General features: G+C 38.6%; 1 protein-coding gene across 1 annotated transcript; it reads left to right on the top strand.

Annotated features, from left to right (window-relative positions):
• The first annotated feature begins 1,456 nt into the window (after nt 1-1,456).
• Nucleotides 1,457-11,411, top strand: scamp2 (secretory carrier membrane protein 2). The gene is made up of 9 exons (XM_076089536.1): nt 1,457-1,618; nt 4,924-5,001; nt 5,308-5,394; nt 6,247-6,358; nt 6,890-7,018; nt 7,224-7,383; nt 8,389-8,490; nt 9,122-9,239; nt 9,536-11,411. Exons 1-9 carry the CDS (start codon nt 1,562-1,564, stop codon nt 9,680-9,682), a joined length of 990 nt encoding a protein of 329 aa, XP_075945651.1. The 5' UTR covers nt 1,457-1,561; the 3' UTR covers nt 9,683-11,411.
• The last annotated feature ends 431 nt before the right edge of the window (nt 11,412-11,842 follow it).

Raw genomic sequence — 11,842 nt, 5'->3', positions numbered from 1 at the left:
ACGTCACAACTCGATCTTTCTCTCTCTCTCTCTTTTAGTTTAATATCTAATACGTCATTATGAAAACGCAAAAACACACAAAAAAACCCACATTTGATGAACTAGTATTTTTTTTTATGTTACTTGCAAAAAGTTCTTAAAGCTGTAGAGAAGCTTGAATGATTGGTGTCTATGTGATCCATTGAGTTTAGTAGATTATTATTTTTTTATAAGAATCGGCACCGTTTTAGTTAGTTTTTATTATTTTGTTTATTTTTATTTTATATAAATATTTATTATATAATTCCTTGATCATATTATATGTTATTAATCATATCTTATGTCATTGTCATAGACTTGCTGAATCACATCTATGCCACTTCTTTATTTAGTCTTTAATTGCTTTTGTATAGTTTATATACTTACCTTGTATAGTTCTTATTGTTTCTATTTTTTATGTTAACTTCTATTCTAATTTAGTTTTATTATTTAGGATTTACTTCCTCTATTTATCTGTGTTTATTTCAGTCCGTGTGCTTCCGCAAAAGCTGAATTGTTTCTTAGCATTATTCAAAGGTTTATTTATCTTATTATTATTTATTGTAATTACTATTATTTAAACATATTACTTTTGAATTACACCACTGTTACATGGATTGGCCCATACTGTTGTTTTGTTTTCTGTATTGTTTGTTCTGTTTGAAGTGAAGAGAAATAAATAGCATTGCAAAACCGTAACTAGAAAGTTAGTTAGAAGTGATACTAGATGATAAAAATTATGTAATGGAGGCTACTTCCATGGTCACTAAACTCAGTGCTGTGCAGTTGTCCATTCATATCAGCAGTCCCCTGCCTTAAAGGGTTCCTCCTGCAATTTAGTATTGCACCGCCATTAAATTGAGACTTGTGAGAGACCGATTTAAAAAAAGAATGGCCAAAATCGATGCAGCAGAGGTCGAGACATCCTTACTTTTTAGTCCTATGAGTCAAGCCTCAAAAACTCTGTATCCTACTGTTCACTTCCCATAATGCAACTCAGTAGCATCTTTCATTAGAACCATTCCCTATCAATGTCCATGCACCAAGGCCAGCTTATATGGCAGGTTTTCTATCAAATATTTAAAATCTCAAGACAAACTCAAATTAAGCCAGATGACATCATCAGGGTTGTTTTCTCAGACTTTAAAAACCGTCACCTGAATTCAAACTCATAAACTCCAAACCTTTATTTATTATATTTAAAAATGAAACCAAGCAATACATGACAACTAATTTCTTGTGCACCTCCTTTTTGTATAAACTAATAATGTCCTCCTACTTTATATATTTAGTATGTTGTCCCCTGAAATTATGTTTGTTTGTTTAATTGATTGATATCACTTGTCTTCTGCATTAAATTGTCTTTAATAAAGAATTACTAAATACAAAAAAAAAGAAAAAAACATACACGTCACTGACTGAGTGCGCATGCGCTGTACGTTCATTCGAGGAAGTGGCAGGAAGAGGCAACTCAAACGACGGAGAAGAGTTTGTTGTTTATTCTGCGTTCAGAGAGGACAAACCGGCCCGCAGCCTTTTCAAAATGTCGGGATTTGATAGCAACCCGTTCGCAGAGCCTGCCAGCGACAACCCTTTCAATGTAAGTGTTGCTTTTTTAGATTTAAGGCACAGTCGCGCTTGGGTGCTGACATATCATTCGTTTAAGGTAAGCCAGCACGTCAGGAAACTTGTTGGGTGGATGTCGGGGGGAGGGGTCTAATGCTGCTCTCTTGAAAGCCATTTGACAACGGTAGCATGATTGGCAGTCCTTCGACCAATCAGCGGGCTTTGTTTCAAAAGAGGGCGGGATTTTCTGCTAGTCTGGTTGCAGGAAGTTAAACTGTAGCAATCGAGGAATGTGTCAACCCGTTTTTAGCCACATAACAGTTACTATTAACTTTGAGATTAATTTGCCTCATTGTGTGGATTCCTTATATGTTGGATGTGATTTTATATAATTTATGTGTCCTGTAATGTCGCCTTCATTGCGTAAAGACACTCAGCTACAAGCTAGTGCTGCTTGTTTGCTCTTTGAAGAGAATATCTAACCTACAGGATGTAGCCTAGAAGTCTGTTCAGCCTATTAAAAGTTTAGTAACTTATTTGTTTTTATGTCTCATGTCTTACGTCTGGCCTGCTGTGTTCAGTTAGTATTGTTCAATGTTTAGAAGTAGGCCATATGCCACTAGTTACTTCCATGTTACAGATCAAAGGGTTTCTTTATGTAGACGAGACGCACGTCGACTAACTGATGAGCTATTTATGAAATGCACTGGAAATAAAATGACCATTGAGAAGTAAACTCACATTTTCACATGGACGATGCATTCCAGACATTCCACATTTGAGACAAGTTGGATGCAATTTGATGTTTCTTACATTGTGTCAACATGGGCCTTTGTAAAGGGGCACTTTCATAAAGTATAGTAGTATTAGGAGCAACAATGGGCGAGATAGCCTGACCTTTATTTTCTTATATATGTCAAACTTCACTAATGTCTGGATCCTACATTTACCATAATGTATGCTGTGATAACCACTGCATCGTATGTTTGTTAGATGTTTCTTGCCTGGTAAATTCACATGTATTTCATCAAAATATGAGTATATTTTATCAGCTATCTTATCATAATTATCATAATTATCATTATTTTTGCACACCTAAACACACGTAGGTTTCACCTTTTTCCTAACACAAGAAAACAAGTGTCTTTGAAATCCCCTGACACACTCCATGTGTGTTTATTCTCAAGTTTATCACCCATGTTCTTTCCTTAGTTGTAAAAGCATAAAGCTATTTGCATACTTTTTTGTAGTAGTCATGAAGCTGTATATTCTCTCTTCTTATGTGGTACAAAGCAGCTAGAAGAGAAATAGGTTAGCTGGCACAACTGCCTCTCTACCACTGATGGAGCGTTAAAAAGAAGCGTAACATTTTGATTGCAAAGACATGCAACATAAAAGATTAATTCAATTTGAACGCGTTATTCGCTAAAGAGATGCGATTTAGCTCGCCGAGCTACTTGCACACTCGGATCACAGTGCCTTGTACTGTTCAAGATAAAATGTAATTTAGGTTAAACATGTACCTCCACCACATTAGTGTAACCAAGCGTCACTTTGCATATTCACACTTTTATGATTTGAGTGACATTACATAACAAAGTGACTTTTACAGTAGTGCAGAGTCACACTTTATTATCAGGTGGCCGTGACGTCAGTGGAGACCACGGTTCGTTTGCTGGGTGTGGAAGAGACTGAATAAATAACCCGAGCAGCAGCTGGGTCGTGTTGTCTATGTGACGCGGTGCGGCGGTTCACTATCAGGTGGTCGTATTCATACAATGCCGGCAGTCTGCGGGGACATTAAAACTGTTCATATGTTGCTTTTTCCCCCCCAATCAACTTCAGTGTGCTTTTATAAACCATGAACTTCTCAAAAATGATGGCACTGTAGGGCTGTAATACACAATATGAAGCGAGACTTAAATCTATTTAGTGGCAATATCCAACTGCAGTTATAAAATGGGTACAACAGCCACACCTATGCAATCAACGGTTATCAAGCAGTCCTGTTTCCTGGTTCAGAGACTTAAAGGTCAGAATATCATGCTGGTTTGATCCCAAGTGTACTTGTTTACCCTGTTTTAAGTTGGAATTAGTAACATCTTCGGACCTGATTAATATAGGAGTTGACATAGATATCAATAAAGATGTGTCTTAGTGTTTGTCTCCACACCCCGGTGCTGTAATTCTGAACAAGGTGGCGTCTTGTTTTGACTTGTCCCAGCTCAATCCTTATTTCAGAGAGGCTTAGTTGTTGTTGTCATTAATTCGGTTATAGATTTCTTCATTCATTGCCTTATGGTCAACACATTTTGCATAATGTGCTGTTTTGAATACCTCCATAGACTGTGTTAATCAACAAAGATGTCATCTGTCATTTAAACACCCCCCCTGGCAAAAATCTCAAGTTGACAGTTAACATGCAGTCAATAAGAAAGTTATTAGTTGTGTTTTTGAAGTGTTAAACTGCTCCAAACCCTCTGTTTCCTGCTGGGAAGGTCTACAGGTGTGTCCAAAGCAGATAAGTAATCGTGAGTAACGTCACACTTTTAATCACATGTCCAGTAAGTGACGTGTTGGAAATTATCATGTGAGGTTCTTGTTCATATTCTGACTGACTTTGTTGGTGTGGTTTAGCGGTGTTTTTAGTTTTACTGTTTGTTATCAATCTCACAGCTGACGGATGGAGTAACAGATGTTATCTGGGCTATGGGGCTGCAAAAAAAGATTATTTTCGATTAATCTGCTGATTATTTTCTCCATGAATCGATGGATCGTTTTGTCTATGAGTTATCAGAAGATATTCCCAGCTACTGCAACTGTAATCCATCAGAACCAAAGCTGTCAACTGTCGTCAGACCGGCCTCTGAATGAATCATCACCTCTGTGATCATATACTCGAGTCAATTAATGTTTACCATGCCTCACTTCTGTTAAGAAGGTAATGATTCATCAGAGGTTAGTGCAACATTATTGTTATATAACGTTGGTCTATTTCATAGTCTGGGCAGACATTGTTTTAAGGTTTACCTTCAGTCTTTCAGGAAATGAAAAAGGAAGAGTTGTTCTGAAGTTAAGATAAACAGCTGTACATATTGTGTGTGTTTGTGTGTTTTCCAGAGGTCAAAGTTAAAAAACTTTTATTTCCAGTTGTTTAACTGCACTGATCCGTTGCTGACGTCTCAAATTCAATCACACTGACTCCCAAAATGCCGTTCACCCGATCCTCTTTTGTCTTGGTGCGTTTGAAGTAGAGAAGCACTAGAGAACAGCAGAGGTCTTGTGGTGATTAAGTGACTGATAATGATGAAAAGTGACTCGTGTTTTGTTGTGTTCCAGGACCCGTCGGTCACACAGGTGACCAGCTCCAACGTAGAACCCGTTGACCAGTTCAACCCGTTCCCCGCTCATCCCACAGTAAGACGTCTAAGACCTTTTCTATCCTTAGTATTGTGTTCTCCTCTTGGTGCTCATCTTATTTAACCTGTATTATATCATCTCTTTCTTTTACCACCCAGTCGTTGTCTCTTGCCTGTTTTCTCCTCTTATTTGGTCTTGGTGGTGATTCCCTAGCTGCTGTTGTGTCTGTATGTTCTGGTCTTGTTCTCTTCTTCCTCTTCATTTAGAATTCATAATTTTCTTTTTCTTTTCACCTTCACGTTCCTGTTGTCTTGGTCTTGTTGTCTCATCCTTTTTGTGTTTGCTTATTTTTTGTTTCTTTAGGACAACCTAGCTGCTCACACCACTCCAGCCTCCACCTCTCCCTACCAGCCTGCTGTGTTACAGCCGTCTACACAGCCCAGTCCGCAAGTGAGTCACCTCTTACTGTATACTACATACTCTCTCTCTCTCTCTCTCTCTCTGCCAAACCCTCCACTTCTCTGCTGCAGTGGCACAATACTACTCTGAAGTAGATTTGAAGGACAGTACTTCCCTTGGTCCAGTTCCTATTTTGTGGGTCATACATATAGCAGCTTTGTTATTGTGCACACAGTTGGTACAGCTTCAGTTTCCTACAAAATAACACAATATAATCTATCTGTATGTCTATAATATATCTCTAGTAACTGTATGTTGCTAAGAGCTAGCCATCCATTCTGCCTCCCAGTACTGTCTCCTCAGATAGCAAGTGCTTCTTGAGGATGTGTGGTAGCTACACACCCACACACACACATACACACACACACACACACACACACACACACACACACACACACGTACTCAGTTTACACAATATTCTAATGAGCCTCCTTGTTCCACTGATAATCTTATAAATATTTACGAATGGCACTACAGATCACCTGCCTCCTTCCTTTTTCTGCCAAGTCAGACGTCAGATATGAGCATCATAAATATGTATTATTGTTTGTATATACAGTATCGTGGCCTTTTAAGACAAATACATGCGTGCCTTTATGAACACTTGTGAAAACATATGCAATTCTAAGAATGGCTGTTATATGTAAGAAAATACTCCAGTATAAATAACGCAGGCTCTCTGGTTGTATCTCTACCATTTGTGAAACTCCTGCTGATGTGTCTCTGCACTAATGTCCGCAAAATGCATTCCTGCACATTCAGTGTGTTTTGTTGAGTAAAGTGTTTCTGCCTCCTCCTCCTCTTCTTCCTCTTCTTCCTCTTCTTCTTCTTCTCCTCCTGCAGGCGACGGCCGCTGCAGCTCAGGTCAATCTGCTGAAGCAGCAGGAGGAGCTGGAGAGGAAAGCTGCCGAGCTGGACCGCAGAGAGCAGGAGCTGCAGAACAGAGGCCCGTCAGGTCATTAAAGACACCAAGCTCCCCTCTTCTCTCTGCAGTACCATGTGATATATATATATATATATATATATATATACTGTGTATATATAGCAGCACAACTAGAAAACAATATGCAACATGGGCTTTATGTATCAGAGAGGAATGTAAAAACATTATATATATATATATATATATATATATATATATATGAATTTAAATACATTTATTATTCTTTCAGTATAATGCTATATGAGGTTATGTGTGAATAATCAGGAGACAGGCTGAAATAGACTCCCACACACTTGATATTTGTATTTGATTATTTTTATATATTGTATTATATTATTCTATAATAAAAAAATATGTATATTAATACAAATGTTGATTAATAATCAAGTTTCAGTAACTTCGTGAGATTTTCTTGTATATCGACCATGTTTAAAAATATATAATACTTAGAACTTGACATTTCTTCCTGCAGAGGTGAAATTAGTATTTTGGAGGCGAGCTCTTCTTTTGTAACAGCGTAGCTGTTGTCTGGTGTCTTGACAGGTAAAGAGAACAACTGGCCTCCACTTCCCAAGATCTTCCCCATCAAACCATGTTTCTATCAGGACTTCTCAGAGGACATCCCACCCGCGTGCCAGAGAGTCTGCAAGATGATTTACTATCTCTGGATGTGTAAGTACTACAGAGAATGGCACAAAACCTGAGATGTCTCACCATACAGCAATTTAAAACATATATAAATATATTAATACCAAAACATATGTGTTTTAATAGTGTTATAAACAATAGAAGTGTATCTGCTCTATACATGAAGATGATGCTGACATTAATAGTAGTATTGTTATCTCTGACTCTTGTCTCTCTGCTGTTTCTTCAGTCAACTGTATGACTCTGTTCCTCAACCTGCTGGCGTGCTTGGCTTACTTCACCTCTAATCCGGATCATGGTGTGGATTTTGGCCTCTCCATTCTCTGGCTCATCCTCTTCGCTCCCTGCTCCTTCGTCTGCTGGTACCGGCCCGTCTACAAGGCCTTCAAGTGAGTCTCCCTTCATAAAACCTGTGTGTGTGTGTGTGTGTGTGTGTGTGTGTGTGTGTGTGTGTGTGTGTGTGTGTGTGTGTGTGTGTGTGTGTGTGTGTGTGTGTGTGTGTGTGTGTGTGTGTGTGTGTGTGTGTGTGTGTGTATTCCTTGCAATACAACAGTCGATTAATGTGGCTATCTACACTAAGTATAAACATATTTACCTTGCCTAGCCATTGATGAACACATACAAAGTTATTTGAGTTATTAGAGCTGTCAGCCTTTTTGTTTTATCAATCTGATGCACAGCAGGCCATGGAAGATATTGTTGTGTTAACGTATTGTGTTAATTGAACACCTCACCCACAAAATGACCATTTGCTCGCCTCGTGTTACCTTCAATTCTTGAAGAAAATGTTGTTTTTCTCACATGCCAATTGAGTAATAGAAAAAAATGGAGAAAAGTAAATGGGGGGGCTGCGTTTAACAACAGCAAAGCTGTATCAAAACATCTGTTCACAGTGTTTTAAACTGAATCTTGAAGAATTCAAGGTAACACGCGATGAATAATCGATACACAAACGTTCATTTTGTCGGTGACGTATTCCTTTAAATGTGACCTGTGACCTGTAACAGTAGGTATATTAAACTGTCAGGTAACATCAACATATACTCTTTGCACCATATTATGAGTTAAACAGGTGGAACTAATCTAAACAGTGGGTTAAACACGAATAAATATTAAAACATCGCCGTCTAATATTAGTCCACGGTATGAGCTCAGTAATACGCTGAGTGATGTCCCAATGAGACAATAGAAAATGCCACAACCTCGTCCCTTATTGTCTTGTATTCATTTCATTCATTCTTGGTTGTTATAAGACTTGGTCACACATGCACAACACATGCTCACTCAATGGCAACGCTTCACCTTTTATTTTGAAATTGTAAGCCAGCCTTTGAAAGTATTTCCCAAAGTGTAACGTTTTAAGTGAAACGTACATTGTTTTTTCTCATTTTCAGGTCGGACAGCTCCTTCAGCTTCTTCTTCTTCTTCTTTGTGTTTTTCTGCCAAGTGGTGATCTTCATCATCCAGGCTGTAGGCATCCCCAAGTGGGGGAACAGGTGAGCCGCATTTTAGTTTTCTCTATGAGCTGACTTTTAATGTCCTAACCTCGATCTTGTTGTATTAACATTCTTACCTGTACGTTTGGGATTCTGCCTCTTATGTATTTTTACATGTGAAGCCTCATAGTTGTGTGTCTGATGTCAGATTTTTACCTGTAAAGTGTGCAAAGACTCTCCAGAATGACCCTTGTCCAAGTGGCTCTTCATTTCCCCCTTTTCCATTTCATAACAATACTTCTCATTTGATCATGGCTTTGTACATTATCAAAACGGACGCAGTCGAGGAGGCCTTACTTGTTTTGCAGCTCTTCATTTGCAGATGAGATGCAAATCCCAAAGCAGCTCAATTATAAAACAAACAAAGGCACTTTTAGGATGTTAATATGACAATTAACCCACACTTTGAAATGTGCTTCGTTTAATATTTCAGCGCTCATGTTGTAATAATATCCACTTTTATTATGTTCATTATTATTAAGTCCCAAATGTATGATTGGAAACTGTTCTATTCTGCTTCTTCTTCTCTCCCTAAATACAACCCAACTCTCATCCAGACTACATGAGTACTCTCTGTACATGTATACAAATGTTTCATACTTTCAAAGTTGATGATGTTTGTTGCCTCCAGCGGTTGGATCGCTGCCTTCGGCATCATCGGCACACAAACGGCAGTGGGAGCCATCATGATCATCGTGGCCATCCTCTTCACCATCTGCGCTGTGCTGTCGATCATCCTGCTCAAGATGGTGAGGCGCTACCTACTTTTTGGTCGTATTTTAAGTTTCCATTTGTGGGTTAACAGCCATGTCCTTTAATGAATCTGTGCTTTAGGGGATTTAGGTTCGTCGTATCAATCATATCAATCATATCAATCATATCAATCATATCAATCATATCAATCATATCAATCATATCAATCATATCAATCATATCAATCATATCAATCAACAGCCTCTGAATGTGGTGGTGGAAGTTGATCATTTATGTCCCTCATCACTGTGACCCAGGCCAGCCATATGCTCACAATCTTTCTTTTCTTCAGGTCCACAGCATGTACCGCCGGACCGGGGCCAGTTTCCAGAAGGCCCAGCAGGAATTGTCGCAGGGCGTCTTCACCAATAAAAGCTTCCAAACAGCTGCTGCTGGCGTGGCATCCACCGCCGCACAGGGGGCCTTCCAGGGAAACTAACCGATGGTAGACTGAGCTGAGCTCCATTCACCAGGTCAAGGTCTATGTGTTATCAGGTCTAGATGGTTCGGTAAAACTAAGCTGAATGAATCAGGAAGTAGAGGTTCAGTGCGTACGCTGGAGCCAGAGGCTGCACATTTTAATCTGACCTGATAATGTATAGACCTTGAGCTACACTAGTAGCCTCCCTCCTATCAATGCACGTGTAATTCCCCATGTTAACTCCGCTTCTCGTTGGCTCTGCTTGTAGAAAGCAGTCGAGGGGAAAGTCACGCATCGGGTGCATTCTGTGGTGGAAAGCATGAATGAAGTTGACTGATGCCTATTTCAGTTTCTCCTGGCTTTGTACATTTCGTGTGTGCACTTTTCTTGGCAAAGCTCTTCAGTGTAATATGTGACTGAGTGTGTGTGTGTGTGTGTGTGATCCCATGTCTGGATCATGTGGGCGCAGTACGCTTTTGTTTCCCTGATCCTGTAATATAAATAAGATGAAGTCTTTCCACATTCTTAAAAGGCATTTATTTTTGTTGATGAACCTATTTTGGAGATAACCATCTCTTTTTGTGTGCCGCAAAATTTCAGTCTAATACAGAAGAAACATAACGGATAAATCACGCAGCTAATCGTGTCTTTTCTGTCGGACTTTAGATCTGAAGATATTACTGTAACTTTACATTTAATTCTGAGTGGCTAATGATTAAAAAAGGACCAATACTCGGACTGAACCTCCCCGTCACTTTGAGAAGTACTATGTTTTTAAAACATGTGCCTTTTGGCTTTTGTCTGGAACCAAACTTTTGCCAAGATCTTTCTGAAAAACAACTGTGTTGTCAGAAACATCTGTGTAAACACTGTATATTTTAGTATCTGTCATCACATTAAACAGTTTCTACACGAAGAAGAGACACAGAGGAAATCAGAGTGTTTTGCTTCCATTAACTCCATGCTTGTAAACAGCTAATTTAATTTCTACTGTAACTTAGAACACAGAGACGATCATTTGATTTCACTTGCGGCCAAATTACTTATTAAAGTATCAGATTGTTTTGTTTCTTATCATTTACTTCTGCGTTGTTTACACTTTCAAGAGTTGTTTCTGAGGAAACCAAAGCAATACTGACTATAATAATGGAACATTTAATTAAAAGTAGATTGACATCAATGTATAGAGTTTGTTCTATTGATTTCACTGCTAACAGTAAATGCAAGACGAGCAACGCTTTATGTTTCATGAAGATTAAGTGTGTTGAGCTCGGTGTAAACTTGCCGTAACACTTTAAACCTTCTCCTAAAGCGAACCAGTGTCTCAACCTCACCAGTATGCAGCCGAGGTGCATTTTCATTTTCTATCACTTCTTCAAAAGTCTTCCTCTTCATGACGACCACCCAGCTGTAAATTATTTGTGTACCGGTGTATATTTTCTATGTGATTTCTTAATAAAACATCCACGCGTGTGTTTATTTGATGTCCTGTTTTAGAGCGTCAGCTTGGGTGTAACACATGTTAGCGTTTCCTGGAGAACAACTGCAAACTCTTACCAATCGTGTGACGTTCCTGCAGCAGAGAGCGGTTTAATTTAAGGTTCGAGCTTACATCCATCACATAACACAAGACTTGTACTGATCCACACGTCGCTGAATGCATTGTTTTGAGAGAGAACAGAATCTAGTGCCTTTTGTATTTCAATATTGAATATAGCATCAATAAAATGCTTTGCTTTCATTTAAACATGTCGTTTTTCTTATAATGATCCTATAGTTTTTGATATTGTTGTGAATATTTTACAACAAAAAGGAATTCTAATATTCTGATGTGTCGATGTGAAATCTCTGGGTTTGTTTAATCAGTTTTTCACCAATATTCTAATCTTATAAACATTCAGTCGATGATTCTTTGATTCTGGTCATTCTGTGATGATTCTGTGATATTATTGAAAAGGTAAAGACACTTTTTACTATTGAACCACGCCTCATCATTCTCCACAAGGGGGCGCTGTTTGTTTACCACCTACTCCATCTAAAGCAACGGTTCCCAATCTGGGGGTTGAGAACTATTTATTAAAATAAATCTGAAGGGGCACAAGATGAATAACAGAAAAAAAACAGAAAAGCTTTTTCTGCTGATTTCTTGTGAATAAATGAATGATCTTATTTCACAGT

This window comes from Anarhichas minor, unplaced genomic scaffold (genome assembly GCF_050575085.1).
Source record: "Anarhichas minor isolate MPS153535 unplaced genomic scaffold, ASM5057508v1 ptg000011l, whole genome shotgun sequence".
Lineage (NCBI taxonomy): Eukaryota > Metazoa > Chordata > Actinopteri > Perciformes > Anarhichadidae > Anarhichas > Anarhichas minor.
This window is presented reverse-complemented; position numbering and strand designations above follow the sequence as displayed.

What these genes read in the sequence shown, in the direction of transcription:
- scamp2 (XM_076089536.1), top strand. Translation starts at nt 1,562, where the DNA reads ATGTCGGGATTTGATAGCAACCCGTTCGCAGAGCCTGCCAGCGACAAC. An exon ending in CCAGCGACAACCCTTTCAAT is followed by an intron (nt 1,619 to 4,923) that starts GTAAGTGTTGCT and finishes GTTGTGTTCCAG; the next exon opens with GACCCGTCGGTCACACAGGT. An exon ending in CCCGTCTACAAGGCCTTCAA is followed by an intron (nt 7,384 to 8,388) that starts GTGAGTCTCCCT and finishes TCTCATTTTCAG; the next exon opens with GTCGGACAGCTCCTTCAGCT.